Here is a 16405-nt window from a genome sequence, read left to right as displayed (position 1 = left end):
ACCACTGTTACTAAGATAAGCTATGAGCACATAGTGGAAGGTGACCATGGTTTCTTCAGAAATACCTACGACATTGTACAGAGACGAATTGAAATGCCAAGTTCTCTGGTATTCCTGCATATTGTACAATCATACGGCTCTGCTCTGTGAACAAAAGGGGCCTTTAATCCAATGGTGGCGCTTGCTAAAAGGATAAGGAGGATTTTTGTGTGTGTGAATTTTCTTCATACATTAAGCTGCTCATGCTGCTTCAGAGGACTCCTACCCTTAAGCAGGTTTTGCAAGAAGATAAAACCAGAAAAGGGGCCTCCTTTGTTAGCAGAAGTGGTAGGAAGATCGATTCATGAGTTCTTGGGATGCAGCACAATTGTCATATGCCACTTTGGGGATGGAACTGAATAGTGAACTTTGAGCAACAGCCTTGCTGTGTGTGCCAAGTTGATCAGGTCTGAGGTACACAGTTCGGGAATCTTTCTTTGCAAAAGGGGAATGCGAAGATACTAGGATGAACAACCAGACCACAACCTGCAGTCTTTCTTTGCAACAATTAAAACAAATCCCCAGACCACAAATGAAGGTTCAAAGCTCTATTTTCTTAAACCAGTATTACACAGTGAGCAATCGGAGCCTTATACTCCTCTGACTAACTCACCCCAATCTTCTCATAGTGTGGTTACACACTGCCATCCTTCAATGTCTAATTTTATTATTTATTAGTTTATTAGACATTTATTTCTGATTATTATTAAACAGTCTACAAAGATCTATTCTTAATAATCAATGATTAATATATCCATTCTCTACATTAATTTGAGATTAAACAATACTAGCCATCCTTCTTTCATGTATATTCAACTTTCTATTCTTTCACATTTGAACACAGGATGTTCTTAACCTCTACTTAAAACTTTTTTTTCTACTGGGAGGTGTTAGTGAAAGTTTATACAGATTGCTAAGGAGCATGGCTAATATAAAATAATGGAGTTTTATCAAACAAAATGGAGTCCTAACGGAGAGAGATAGAGAATTCTCCTTTATTCCTAGATTTTATATGATTACTAGGGGTTTGTGTCTGTTTGCCAAGTGCCCATGAGCATCGCTGTCCTACCCCAGCTGACAGCAGCACCCCAAAATGTGCCAGCTTATTCCATAGTACCAGATGCTTAGAAAATTCAAAAAACCTCTGTGATGCAATCTTCAAGCAGAAACCAAAATCAAGCACCACGATGGCCAATAAAAATGGTGTATATTTTTATATTGTATATAATAACAGTAAGACAACGGGCAGTGATCTGGTATTAACACTGTTTCGTATACGTCTTCAGCATATGACTGCAAAATAAATAAATAAAAACCTGCATGGAAATGTATCTCAGTAATCCATGAGATCAATATATCTATAAATATGCATGATGCAATGCATCATAACAATGATTTAACATAATAGCATACCTCAACATGTATTGGAAGCAATTTCCTGCGGAACAGTGTTCATAAGAATATGTAACCACTGCTGGGAGACTGAAGTGTTCTCCTACTGGTTTCTCTGTCTTGTGATTCCTGATATCAGATTTATGTCCATTTATCCTTTGGCGTAGGTTTTGGCCTGTTTGTCCAATACTGTATAGAGAGCTGAAGGGCACGGCTGGCATTTGATGGCATACACAATGTTAGAAGATGAGCAATTAAATAGTCCTGAGATGGTATGTTTGATGTTGTTGGGGCCAGGTTTATGTGGCAGCAAAGTTGGCATCTGGGTTTATTGCAGGCTCTGCTACCAGTGTCCATGTTAAGTCCTGTTGTTGTATTATTGAGGGTGAGGAGTTGTTTAAGATTGGGTGGCTGTCTGTAGGCAATGAAAGGTCTTCCTCCCAGAGCTTGTGAAAGAGAACTGTCATTGTCTAGGAGAGGTTGTAGATCTCGGATGATGCGTTGAACTGTTTTAACTTGGGAGCTGTATGTGATTACTAGTGGTGTTATGTTATTTTCTTGTTTGGGTCTGTCTTGCAGCAAGTTCTCTCTGGGTATCAATCTGGCTCTGTTGATCTGTTGTTTAACTTCATCAGGTGGATATTTTAGTTCTAAAAAGGTTTGCTGTAGATCTCTTAGGTGAGAGTCTCTTTCTGTTGAGTTGGAACAGATGCGGCTGTAACGTAGGGCCTGGCTATATACAATGGATTGTTTAGTATGTTTGGGATGGTAGCTAGAAGCATGTAGATATGTTTGTTGGTCAGTTGGTTTACGGTAAAAGGTGGTGTCTATGTGTCCATCCTGTATTTTTATAGTAGTGTCCAAAAAATGTGTTTATTGCATAGATTGGTTCATTGTTAGGTTGATGGTGGGGTGAAAGTCATTGAATGTCTGGTGGAAGGTGTCCAGGGTCTGTTGACCATGTTGACCTATTTCCTTTGATGCTTTGAACTCCTAATGGTTAATCCCACCAGGTGGTCACCTTACAAAGAAGTTTGGCTTTCACTAACACTTGTTTATTTGGATAGGATTATAATGTGTAATACACAACCCAGGAAGCGTGCCTATTTAACTACCGGTAGCTTTTATGTGCTAATTACTGATGCCTATCCCTGGGTCCACCACACCTCTTCCTACCCCTAATACACATTTGGGTCTGGCTATTTTCCCATTCTAACATATTGGCTCTAATAAAATTCTAACATTTATTAAAGTCAAGCACTTAGCACCCACAGATTGATACCATTTCTCGGTAGCACACATCCGTATTAAAAAATATAACAATAAAAGGTAGATAAGTTGATTTTATTTAACATATTATAATACTTGTATAAATAAGAAAGGCCTGGATTGCCATGTTGGTGCTAGCCAAGCTGCTCTAGGAAGGAAGTTTCAAAGCTGCCAGGTGGTTAAATGGCACTTTAAAGTATGAGACACTACTCTCCTGCTCCAAGGGCTTAATTTAGAAATCCACACAGTAGAGCAGATGGAAGAAAAATGAAATAAGGTAACCCTGGTTATCGACATAACTCCTGGGCAATAGGGATTGTGTCAAAGGTTTCATGGAAAAACTGATTGGTGGAGAAATTTGAAGAAAGTAAGGAGTAGATTGATGAAAGCAGTTACAGGTATAGGAACAGCAAGGAAGAAAGCAATTATTTAAGGCAGCAGCAAACTTGAACAGGTAGTGATGGAGTAATCTGTGTGAAGGTAACATTTATGGTTTTAATAGTGGAAAGGTAAGAGTGGGAAGGCCTTGGAGGATTTTGAAAATAAGCAATCATGTTTGAATGGGATATGGAAATACAAAGGCCAGTATAGGATAATGCGTAACCAGGCAAAAGGTGCATGACGTGGGCAGCAGAGGCAAATCAATCTATCTTTACATTTGATTGGAAACAGACCAGTCTAGACTGAAAGGTGATAAGACAGAAAGAAGGGCCATGCAATAGTCACCAAATTTGGTGAGAAGTGCTGCTGGGTAGCACAACATGCTGCGATTACAGGTATAAGCATAAACCACAACAAACGTAACCTGCTGAAACTATTATAAATAATGTCTGGTTTTATCTCCACACCGGGGTGAACAATATAATAAAATCAGACATTATTTATAGTAGTTTCAGCAGGTTACGTTTGTTGTGGATTATGCTTGAGCTGTACGTAGCCTAGGTTCGTTGTTGGATTGCGATTACATTACAGGTACAGCAGTGAATCCAGGAGAACACCAGCATGTGAATATAAATGAGCTGGTTCTTTTCCCCACATACCATAAGGCATTCTGCCTTTCGATCATGTCACACAAATAGGGAAATCCTCCACTGCTGTCCTCTAGACCATTATGGCATAGGCGCAATTATCCAACAGGCATTACGAAAAGAGAAAGGATGTTTCCAGCTCTGGGAAGGGCACCTGGGGGGAAACTCTTCCTCCCTCAGGAGTAACTTAACGGCCAGCGGAATAGCGGCGGTTTCGCTTTCCACTTCAGACTTTTCACGTCAGCGGCGCTCGCGCCCTTGATTCTCGGAGCGAGCCGGGTTTCGACCTCGCCAGAACAATAGTTGCTATGGTGCGTTTCACAGCGGACGTGACGTACTTGGACTAGAACGGGCCGCACCCCCCTTGACAGCCGCCGGATTGAAACTCCCGCGAGCTCTTTCGCTTCCGGGTATTCCCCCCTCCCTCGCCCCGCCCCCCCCGTCCGTATCGTCTCACGTTTTGGGTTTTGTTCCCCGCAGCGGGGCACCGCCCCCTCCGTCCGGCTCAGGCCCCGCCCCAGTCTACGCCCCGCCCATTTCCTCTGCCTTCGCTGCCGATGCTCTGAGCTGGGCGAGCGGCGGCGGCGACGGATGCGGGCGGCTCGGTGGTTGAGCTGAGGCGCTCGGTCGCAGGGAACTGTCAGTCAACATGGCAGCGGCAGAGGAGGCGGCGGAGAGGGAAAGTGGCGGCGGAGACGTCCTGTCTGTCTACGTGTTCGACCGGCGCCAGGCGGATTCGGACGACGAAGACAAAGTTGTTAAGTGTCCTAAGGAAAACTACGGAGCCTTCCGTAGCGCCGTGTGCCAGGTGAGAAAGCGCTTGTGGGGGGGGGGGAGAAAGAACTGTCAGCCTTCCTTTTCTTGCATTGGGAAAGAGAAGGGGGCAAAAATGCGTCACGGCGTAACGGGCAACCGACTGATGGGGAACAAGCAACCCAGCGGAGCCTGCCCGCTTTTTCGTAGGGTGCTCGAAGAGCCCGGACTCGAGGGCGCCCGGTGGCTTCTCTTGACACGGGGGTGTGGGGGCGGCGAAGCGCGCGCGGGGTGTGGGGTCTTCTCTGACACGGGTGGGTGAAAAGGCGCGAAATGGCCCGACGCGAAGGGCCTGCAGCTGCGCGAGGTTGACGGGTCGCGGTATGAAGCGAGAGCGAAAGTGCAGGGAGGATGGCCCGCTCGGGAGGAGCAGAGCTGTCATGTTGAGAAGGAGCAGGAAATGCTCGCCCTGCAGGTCCCTTGCTGTGAACTTGCGGCTTGCCCCATTGGCAAAGAAGTCTGTTGGGCTGTTTCGGATGGGTGCTTCTTTTTCTTGTCTCTTTCACTATAGAATAAAAATACCATCATTGGAGGATTTGCAGTGCCTCATCGGCATCTTGGATTTGCACGAAGTCAAGGGGAAGGGGATGTAAGAGAAAGCGGGTTGCAGCACAAGCGCAGCAGCCTTTGGTATGGGAGCTAGAAGGGAAGGACACGAAACCGAAAGTGGTGGGAAAGGTCTGGATAGATTGCTGTTTTAAAATTTTCACAATCAGAGCTGGCTTCAGTACAGAACCTGTTGTAACAGAGCCTGGTCAAACTCCCTTTTTACTGAAGCCTTATTTCAAGTAACCACTTTTCCCTCAGTGCCCTCCTTGCTCTAATCAAATGTCTGCCATTGTTGAAAACTATTTTTCTCACATTATCTCTGCTTACCCTAGGAAAACCTCTGTTGTTGTTTGAAACCTCAGTTTCTTGTTAGAGTCTCGGCAGCTCAGCTTGCTTTACTTAAACCTCTACCATTGATTAAAACTTCATTTTCCTCTGTGTACTTTCCTTCTGCTGAACTCAGACTTCCAGCCCCAGTGCGAGACTATTTTGTGCCCTAGGCACGGGTAATTACTTGTATATACACATACACATACACATACAAATTGCATCAGCAAGGGCCTTAGCATCAGTATTTCCAGATAAACCTTATGTCATAAAAAAACTCTATTAAGCATTGTATATACTACCAAGATGGTATCTCAATGGTTTCAAAGCATCAGTTCAGCTCCCCCATCTTGTTTTGTTCAATGGCGTTACAGTTATGCCTCATTCTGATACATGGTTAGTTAGAATTTTCCAATGCTGAGTCGATGCAGAGAAATAATTATAGATCCATTGAACCAAACTGAAGAAACTAGTTGCTTCCAGACAATACTTAGCAGCATTATTGACTACCAAGTTTAAAATGTGTGCATTGCAGGGCACAAAAAAGGCACATGGATTTACATCCAGGGCTCTTTTGTATGCCATTTTCTTTGTGTTTATTTTTTTAAATAACAATTTATTAAATTTTAACAATAAAAACACACAAAATACAACAAACACTACACAAAAAACTACAAAACAATACAAAAAAGACTTACACACACTTATTTAACTATCCTTATCCTCTTTATAAGCATTATTTTGGGACTTCCTCACATCCTCTCTTCTGCGTTCATTTCTAATCTTCTTTAGTAACTTCGTAACATTGTAAAATCTTCCTTTTCACAACTAATCTTAATCTTTACAAATCATAATCATCATATACCTGTAATCTTGTTCCTAATAAAATAAATATTACACAACTCTAACTTCTTCTATCCTATCTTAACTTCAGATTACTGTAGCCTTACATATCCTCTGATTCCAATTTCAAATGTTTATCTATTCACATCATTTCAAATAATTTTACATTTCTTCCAGTTCTCTTACACCATTTTTTCCCCTCTGGTTTCGGAGTTTCGTGGTCAGCTATTTTTATTTCCCCTTTAAATAATCTTCCTTCACCCCATACCTTTCCTGACCATTCTAACCCTTCCCTTTTTCCTTCCCATCCCCCACAGATCTCCCCCCAAAAGTCCTCTCTTTCCAGCTCCCTCATCTTCTTTTGTTGTTTTCATCATGCCCAATTCTGGACTTAACATTCTTATTTGTACATTCTTCTTTTCCGGGTTGTATCTCTTTTCTTCTTCGTGGGCTACTACTCTGAAATAGCCATAAAGTATCTCCTCTTTGTACTCTGTTACTTGTTGCATTTTTCCTTGTTGTTGTCCTTGAACTCTTGGTCTCTCACTCCAAGAGCTCTCTAATCTGTCCAGTTCCTGGGCTCCAAGCCTCTCACACTTAAAGAGCCCTTCTTGTTTTGCTAGTTGTACATCTTTGTAGTCCACCTCTTCAGTAATTTTACACAGTTTTGCAACCTTTTCATCCGGTAAATTCATAGTATTATTTGCAAGAACAGTTCCAATCTGGGCAAACTTTTCTGTAACCCTCTGCTCCAGAGCTTCACATTTCTGTTGAAGAGCTTCACACTCTGCTAACACCATCTGCTGGAAAGCTGTCAATGTTGTGTCTCTCATCCTCTTGGCTTCAAGGACACCGTGAGGTTTGAAAAAAGGAAATGGTGGGGTCTCAGTAACTTTCCTAATACGCATTACAATCCAGCCCAATGGCCGCCATTCACTATCTGACCCGAACTCCTTAACCCAGAGGGTTAGCGGTATCTTCTCCTTTTAAATTTATAATCCACAGGAAGAAATAAATAATAATACTCAGTCTTTCCCCCAAACAGGGTTTTCTACAGTTTGCGAAATCAGCAATCCACTTAAAAGCAAGTCTTTCGCGGCTGCAGCTCTTAGATGTTACTTTGATGTTGCCACTGTCAGAGAGAGACGGACTTCCTCTTTTAATCTCTCTCCGTAAGCCAAATTTCTGTAAATTTTAAAAGCGAATTGTGCTCAGTACTTACAGAGTCCTTCTTTTAAATCCAAATCGAGGAAAAGCAAAGCGCTCATTTACCGCCAGCAGCCGCTGCTTCGTGTTGTCGGGAGAGTGGTAGATCCTCAGTACCGCACCGGAGCCCCGCTCGCTTGAACAGACCTTACTAGGTCTACTCAAGAGCCGGGATGGCACGTCTGGTACCCACTGGATCCCAGGTCTTCAGGACTCTCCTCCTGAAGTTTTAACGGAGCCCGCAGCGTGGTTGCGGTAACTCCTAGCCCGCAAACACCGGAGCCCCCTCAGAGCTGAGAGAGCTCCCGACTGAACGAAATGGCACTTCACCGGAAGTCCCATTTTCTTAGTGTTTAATGTTACTCCCATTAACATAACTTTGAGCATGCAGATTCTCATTTGGTAATCCCATTTGCTCGAACTGTCCAATAAGAGTTTCTGTCATAAAGACACCTGTAGTCTCCTTTAGTAGAACAAATCCCAAGAAATGTTCTCTTACGATAACCTCCTAAGGCATGGGCAGGGAGGACAACCCTCCCATCAAGTAAATCCATTAAAATACTTAACTGAGGTTGTGTGCCCCCAACATAAAGCCTGGCTATGCCCATGCTCAGGGAGGTCAATTCAGTTCTGCTAACGCAGCAGTTTGACTTTACCCCCGGAGGTGCACTCCATTATATCTCAAGACACATGGATGCCATCAACAACAACCTCAAAAAATTAATATATACATAAAAACAGTTCAAATGGATGAATTACTTCAAAAATAATAAAAGTATTCAAAATATAAATTAAAATTAAAATATTATCAGAAATTGTAAGAAAAAAACAAACTAATCTGTATAAATCTGTGTCCCTCAAAGGTCAGCACTGTGCCCCTGTGATATCTGCGCCCTAAGTTGGCCTAATGATAGCAGCCACCCTGCAAAGTTCTTACTCTTTGGTATTTCAGCTACCTTGTGTGAAAGAGATGGAGGATGAAGAGCCCACCTTGCATATTTTATAGAACTTCAACACAATTTGTTTCATTCCTGGTACCATGTGTTATCTTCAGTTTGAAGTTCATGATTCAATGTGTAATTTAGTGCAGGTATTTTATTAACAAACAACACCCATGTAAGCAACATCAACTAGGGTGGATACAAATCAATGATCGTTATTTTTTTAATCAGATCTTTTTAATTTAAATTGGTTTGGTTTTTTATTTTAATCAGATGATTTAAATTGGGTTTTTAAAATAAAATGCTTTTTGACTTCCGGCGTGAGCGCCATTGCAGGTGGTTGGGAGCTGTCTCGGCTCCGAGACGGCTCCGGTTCCCCCGGGGGTTGGAGCTCCACAACCGCGCTGCGGGCTCCAGTAACCCACAGGAGGAGCATCCCATGGCTGGGGCTTTCCTGCGGGCTCCTTTGCGCCGTCCCGTTCTTGAGCTTCCCTTGTAAAAGGGAGGCTCGAGTGAACGGGCTCCGGCGCGGAGCTGAGGAAGCTGTCCCCAACCGGGGGGAACCAAGCGGCAGCCGGCCGCCTGCGGTGAGCGCTCCGTTCTTCCAAAATTCGGCTGGAAAAGAATGAACTGTAAGTAAGGACTGCAATTTGAACCTAATTTGGACTAATTGGCTTACGGAGAGAGACTTAAAAAGAGGAAGTCCGTTTCTCTCCTTTGCGGCAAGATCAAAGTAACACCGGATCTGGCTGTTGCTATATTGGATTGCTTTGAAGTTTTATGTGGATTCTGATTCTGATTGCTTAAGAAATCCCTTTTTTGGGACGAGACTGAGATATTTGAATTATTTCTTCCGATTAACAGAGGATTATAGTGAAAGAAAGTTTACCCTCTGATGGAAGGGGGAAAATGGCAGCTGAAATTTGATCACTGAGGATGGAAAAGTACTGAGACTTTGTTGTTTCCTGCCCACTCCTGCCTATTTTTGTCTGGTTCCCACGGCCTTCCAGACCCAGCAATGGAATCAGGCCAGGAAAAAATCTTACTGCAATTGGAACTTTTGCAACAGAGTGTCATTGAAACGTTTTTGGGGATTCGAAGTGCCTTTAAGAACTTTGCTGAGGAACTTAAAGTAATAACTAGAGAAATTGAAGATACACTTAGAGATACAATCAGAGTGAACTATTTTCCAGACATATCACTTGAAGTAGAGAAGACACAGGTTCGACAAGAAGAAGGGTCTCATGGACGTGAGAGGTCCGAGGCTGATGACAATGACTTTATAACGGCTTTCTGGGGTGAGAGCCCAGAAATGTAGGAATATCAACTCTGGGATTTAAAATTGGATTTGAAGAATGGACTAGAGTCATTTGGAGATAATGCACTTTCGGTTGAGCACGGAGCCGCCATCAGTCGCAGGTTTTGCTCGGCTGAGCAAACCTGAGTGCTGCAGGGACGGGGTGTCTTCTACAGCGCAGAAGACCCCCAAGGAACCCCAAATCGAGAGTTTTGGGGGCACGGTCGTCCGGCGAGTGCTAGAAGGGTGCTCCTCCCTCCCCGGTAAGGCTCTGTTTTGAGCCCCCTAGAGCGAGGGAGTGGAGCCCCGGCACATCGGACATACCGCTTTCCCTGCCTGCACGAAGCTGCGGTACTGAGGGGCTACAGAAGAGAGAACGGGGGAAGTCCCCCTAAATAAGATTCGAAACAAGAATTTAATTAATAGACTCCTGTGTTTCTGTGTTGTTGAGGTATGTATCAGTTTTTATTTTATTGTTATTAGTATTGTTTATTGTATTTGTTTTATATGTTGATCGAATGTTTTTATTTGTTGTTTTTTATTTTGTCATTGTTTATGTGGAAACACCAATAAATTTTTAATAAATAAAATAAAATAAAATAAAATGCTTTTGGATGAAAAATATTTCTAAAGATAGTTTTCTATTTAAGTTACATTATAGTCCAAAGGCTGTTCATCGGGAAATAAGGATTTGTTTTAAGTTTTTTTATGTGTGCTAAAACTCAGTCTAAGTTTTTAGGGGTTTTTTTTTTAAGTTTAACCACATCAGTTAACAAACGTGGATACATATGCTGAAAAGTTGTCCAAATATAAACAGTTAACTTATTAAACCTCACAATAATTTCATAATTATCTGTCTATATATTTCTAATAGTGTAACCAAATCACTAATTTTTGATATAACTGTAAAAACTACTCTGAAAATTTATTATTCCAAAAATGAAACCTTTATCTCGTTGTAAATATTAAGATTATACCAGCAAGAATGTGTATTTAGTAAAATGATTTAAATCAAGTCTTACTGACTAGTTATTTAAATCAAGTCAGGGTTGAAGTCAGGGCGGATTTGATTTAAATCGTTATTTAAATCGATGTGATTTGATTTACTGACTAGTTATTTAAATCAAGTCAGGGTTGAAGTCAGGGTGGATTTGATTTAAATCGATGTGATTTGATTTACTGACTAGTTATTTAAATCAAGTCAGGGTTGAAGTCAGGGTGGATTTGATTTAAATCGTTATTTAAATCGATGTGATTTGATTTACTGACTAGTTATTTAAATCAAGTCAGGGTTGAAGTCAGGGTGGATTTGATTTAAATTAAATCCACCCTGACTTCAACCAACAGTACTTAACATTCTGTAATTAAACAAAATTAAACTATATTCCTCTTAACCATGCTGTTTACTGCAGTAGTGAAGATAATTGTACACAACTTTATAAATACTAGGCTACATCTTGGCTTTGGACTTGTTGTTCAATATAGAGGTCTGCTGAGAAATGATTACCAACTATGTTCTGATGCAATACTTCTAATTAAAGTGTAAAACAAACGCAGGAAGAGTGTTTTGATTAGGTGCTCAGAGACTTTCTCTAGGGCAGATCGAAACTGCATTCTAGTCTGTAGTTTAAGCTTAAAAGTTTAGAAGACTGCAGATAAAGCTGAGTAAATCTTTGTCAATATTTATGAGATGAACAAAATGTGTCCTATATTACAAGAAGTAATAAATATTGGTTATAAAAAGAACGTACAATATCATATGGAGAAATGAAAATGTTTGCAAAGAGAAGAATTTCAGAAGCCGCGGATGCACCGTCAGACATTTGGCTTCCAAAAGAACGCTCGAAAACCGGAACAGTCACTTCCGGATTTCGATCGTTTAGGAGCCAAAATGTTCAAGAACTAGGCTGTTCAAAAACCAAGGTATGACTTTAAACCAAAAAGTGCCCACATGAAATATAGGGCTCATTGTAAAGACTGGAAAGGGTCTAATGTGCTCCAATAGCCTTGTAGAGTTTCTCCTACAAAAAATGTTTAGATAAGATAAGATTTCTTTATTGTCATTGTACAAGTACAACGAAATTGAATGCCATCCCATAAAAGCAAAACAAAACAAAACGAAGCCAAAACAAAAAACACAATTTCAGCCACACATACACCCATACATACACACCCAAAGATGGCTTTGAAGTGGGATTAGAGAAATTAATGGATGGTATCTTCAGTATCTATTTGCCAGGGCAGCTAAACAGATTCTCCAGGTTCAAGTCCAATATGGCTATCAATGCCAGTTGCTTGGGGCAACAATAAGGAATTGTTAAAGGAAAGTGCATCCTGGACTATATAAACCTTTTTGGCTGATCTAGTAGGACACTTCTTAAGGTTCTTGAATGTTTTAACCCAAGCTCTGCTTTATCTCCCTCCACCCTTCTAATTTAATATTTAACTTGCCTTTGTAGGTATTTGGCATTTCCTCTGAAGAAACTTTTATCGTCACAACCACAAATAGAATACAGATCACAAATGAAAACTTTGGTACGTAAGTTTTTCTTAATGGATACAATCTATACCAAAATGCTCTCTGATAAAGTAGGGAAAGTACATGAAAACTCATGCCTCACCCATTGTTTATTTCTGAGATGCCACACAGGACTTCTATTTTTTTTATCAGAACACTAATTAGTTTCTGTATACATAGCAGAATTTCAAAACATAAAATCAGAAATGAGAAATATTTTTATGCTCTGTGTATGGAAATTAGTTTTTTAAAAGAATAACACAAACGTTAAGTGCTAACATTCATGCAGTAGCTATCAAGAATTACCGGTAATATCCCTTGTTAATCGGATATCTGATTTCATTACTAAATTGTTTTTTATAAATTGCAAGCTAAGTAACTTACATTGCAAGTCTAAGGAGGAAAGAAGCTTTGTACTAAGTAATCAGAACAATGTACATGCAGGTCCTGCTTTCCGAACACAGTGTGTTCCCTGGAAATTGTTCATTAGGCAATTTCAGTGTTTTATCTTTTTGTAAACTGCTGTGAAGTTTTTTTACGCTCAAACAGTATAATTTTTTTGTAATAAATATATAATTAAATACAATATATTTAAACAGAAGTATGAGAAGTGAAGTTGGATTTTTATTTCATATATGTGTTGTAGGGGAAATGGTTAAAGATGGCACGACTTTCTATTTGCTACAATCAGTTGACCAGTCACTCCCCTCTGCAACAAAAGAGCGTATTGATTTCCTACCACATTATGATACACTTGTGAAAAGTGGAATGTATGAATACTATGCTAGTGAAGGACAAAATCCTCTGCGTAAGTATATCAGGTATTCTTTGAACTGTAACTGTATGGCACACAGTTAATTAGTATATTGTATTGTTGAGACCAATGTTTGCTATTAAATACTATGCAATAGATTAAAAAAACTGTAATTAAAATAAAGTTATTATTAAAGTAATCTTTAATAAATATCATCAGGATTAAAACAAACTTTTCCTATCCCACTTCCTCTTTTCCCTTTAATAGCATACACACTTTACAACCCCTAAAAAGTTGCCCCCCCCTCAAGCTCTCCAACAACATACTTTTTAATGTGTTGAACAGCTGTACCAGTCTATAGTGTCCTTTAATCTCTGGTATTGGCATAGCACCCCACATTGGGTTGTGGGGTATGTGGGGAACTCAGGTCAGAATACTGCTAATTATATCATGGATGGCTGATCTAAAATGCTGGCTGGGACTGGGAAATTGTCCCAACAGAAGACATTACCTGAACTTACAGTATCACACCAAAATTCAGTGTCATCTTCGTACGAATGAGTCTCTGTCAAGTTTCTAATAGCCATCTGTCGGTACCTCTCCTATCAGAGAGAAAGATACTCCTCTTTTCAGAGGGAAAGAAGCTTTTATCGTATGATGCCTTTCAGGAACATGTCAAAAGTGGATATTCTAATTTTTCTTAATAATTTTAATTATTAGAAAACATTTCTCTCTTTCTGTTTAGCATTTGCTCTTGCAGAATTAATTGATAACTCTTTATCAGCTACTTCTGAAAATACTGCCGTCCGGAGAATACAGTTAAAGCTGGTAAGTAACTAAGGAGCTACTCCAGTGTTTTGCAGGCTTGTTGTATGATAGTATCATCATATACTGTTTCTTCTTCTTTTTAAAAAATAGTTATTTGATGACTCACAAGGGAAACCAGCCGTTGCAGTGATTGATAATGGAAGAGGCATGAGTTCTAAACAACTAAATAATTGGGCTGTGTATCGGTTATCAAAGTTTACACGACAAAGTGATATGAAAAGGTTAGGATGTTCTAATTTCAATAGTATTTAAGTATAAAATTGATGAATTTCATTGTGTAAGAATTCAGTGTTCTCGGGACATGTTTTAGTTCTTAGTTCTTAAATGCTGAGAAATTGAAACAGCTAACCAAAAGTCCAAATAATTATACTTTGAGGTCTCAGTATTTCAAGTCTTTTATCTTTTGTTAAGGTACGTAGTTTTTACACTGATAACTTTGTCAACCACTTGAAATACTCTAGTAATTACCAGGAAGCAAATCAACGTTTCTGAATATTTGAATGAATACATAATGGAGATATTTTGTAATGTTTAGTTAGTAGTAAGCATTACATGTTCTTGCTTGGTATTGTCATTAATTGGAAAAGTTTTCAGTAATGTTTGATATACTCACACTTGCATATTTAACAGTTTCTGCTATTTCTTTTTTTGTCTAATTTTGGTATTAGTGACCATTCAGGATATGTACGTCCTTCAGCAGTACCCCGCAGTTTAAACAGTGATATATCATATTTTGGGGTTGGCGGTAAACAAGCAGTGTTTTTTGTTGGACAGTCTACCAGAGTAAGTAACATTTTATATTTTTACAATTTCAGCCATTTTATGTGGTAAAGGTAGAGGGACCCGTGACCATTAGGTCCAGTCGCGGATGACTCTTGGGTTGTTACCTTCCCGCCGGAGCGGTACCTATTTCTCTACTTGCACTTTGACGTGCTTTCGAACTGCTAGGTGGGCAGGAGCTGGGACTGAGCAACGGGAGCTCACCCCGTCGCGGGGATTCGAACCGCTGACCTTCTGATCGGCAAGCCCTAGGCTCTATGATTTAACCCACAGCGCCACCCACGTCCCATTTTATGTGTACTTTTTGGCTATCCAGTGTTTGAGACCACCAATCCCAATTGCCAGACTGTGGTTCATGTAGGAAAACTATTGTTGCCAACTAACATCTGGGAGGCAAAGGGGGTCCTGTTCGCTTACCAAAGGCCATGAAGGGTGTGAGTAAGCCAAACCAGTGTTCCCAATAACTACTAAGTGGACAGGCCTCCTTTCTAATAGCTAATTGGTGACAATGGTCTGATGATTTTCATTATGACTAGTGTATCAGCATGGTGTACACTTTACAGGTATGCTGCATACAGAAGCAGGATAACACACATAGCCTGTTGCTAATCTAGGTATTGGGAACACTGGTTTGGCTTACCCACACCCTTCATGGCCTTTGGTAAGTGAACAGGACCCCCTTTGCCTCCCAGCTGTTAGTTGGCAACAATAGTTGTCCTACATGAACCACAGTCTGGCAGTTGGGACTGCTGGTCTCAAACACTGGATATTACACACTTAAAATGAATGAGAATACTCTGCTTAGGAGTCTGTGTTGCTGGTGGAGAGAAGGCCGTCTTTGTCTTGAACACAACAGAGTAATGAGACAGGGTGTATTCTATATCTGAGTGCTGTACTGGGGGGAAATGCATACTGGTGGTCCCTTGTCATCTTGTGTGCATTTTTGACAGATGTGGCTTCTGTTTAGCTTGCTCTTTGTGTGCTCCTGGGATTGTATCCAGGATTGTAATTCTGAAACTACTCTATTTATTATTATTATTATTATTTTTTAATCTTGAACAGATGATAAGCAAACCAGCAGATTCTAAAGATGTTCATGAGCTTGTCCTTTCTAAAGAAGATTTTGAAAAGAAAGAGAAAAACAAAGAAGCTATATACAGGGGATACATTCGAAACAGAAAGGTAGGGAACTTAAATTATTTGTTAAGTTATACGAAATACTTGAAAAAAGGTCATCTTAGTACTTAACAAGTAGCTACTAGGGTTTAGGCACTTGTTGGGAAATTAATTGTACCAACTAGTTTTCTCTTTTCTGTTAAGCAGCAGGACAAGAAAGATGAGAGCAGTTGTTGCCCAGTTTATGGTTTTACAATTCCAGTCAAGTGACCTATTTCATTTTATTTTAAAACTTTTTCTCAAAGCCATCTGACTCTTCCCATATTGTTAATGATGATGAACGATTCCTGCACAATCTTATCATGGAAGAAAAAGACAAAGAAGGTTTCACTGCAGTAGTTATTACAGGAGTACAGCCAAAACACGTGCAGTACCTGAAAAACAATTTTTACCTTTGGACGAGGCAACTATCGTGAGTTGTTTGTTAAAATAGTTATTATGTTCAAATGCTATTGACTCAAATCTTGCATTACTTAAGATTTTTTTGTACAGTTTCTGCAAATCACTTATTAATTGAATTTACTATAAATTTATACTAGTCTATATTAGTGCATAGTACACTTAGTGCTGCTTTCAGGCTTCCAGTTGCCAGTTGTGGGGTGCCCATTTTATAACTTGAAGTAAATGCCTGCTTGAATATTCAAC

The 16405-nt window shown here is 40.3% G+C and overlaps 1 protein-coding gene across 1 annotated transcript in view; it reads left to right on the top strand.

The window, feature by feature from the left end:
* The first annotated feature begins 4318 nt into the window (after positions 1 to 4318).
* SMCHD1 (structural maintenance of chromosomes flexible hinge domain containing 1) overlaps positions 4319 to 16405 on the top strand; it is a 65451-nt gene continuing 53364 nt past the window's right edge. Inside the window, exons 1-8 of the mRNA XM_033154982.1 lie at positions 4319 to 4536; positions 12164 to 12239; positions 12869 to 13030; positions 13722 to 13804; positions 13895 to 14025; positions 14473 to 14587; positions 15647 to 15766; positions 16006 to 16172. Of these exons, the coding sequence (XP_033010873.1) occupies positions 4378 to 4536; positions 12164 to 12239; positions 12869 to 13030; positions 13722 to 13804; positions 13895 to 14025; positions 14473 to 14587; positions 15647 to 15766; positions 16006 to 16172 (1013 nt within the window). The 5' untranslated portion in view covers positions 4319 to 4377. The remainder of the gene's footprint in view (positions 4537 to 12163; positions 12240 to 12868; positions 13031 to 13721; positions 13805 to 13894; positions 14026 to 14472; positions 14588 to 15646; positions 15767 to 16005; positions 16173 to 16405) is intronic.

The sequence above is a fragment of the Lacerta agilis genome, chromosome 7, assembly GCF_009819535.1.
Source record: "Lacerta agilis isolate rLacAgi1 chromosome 7, rLacAgi1.pri, whole genome shotgun sequence".
Classification (NCBI taxonomy): Eukaryota; Metazoa; Chordata; class Lepidosauria; order Squamata; family Lacertidae; genus Lacerta; species Lacerta agilis.
Note: the sequence above shows the minus strand (reverse complement) of the source record. Positions and strands in the feature narration are given on the sequence as shown.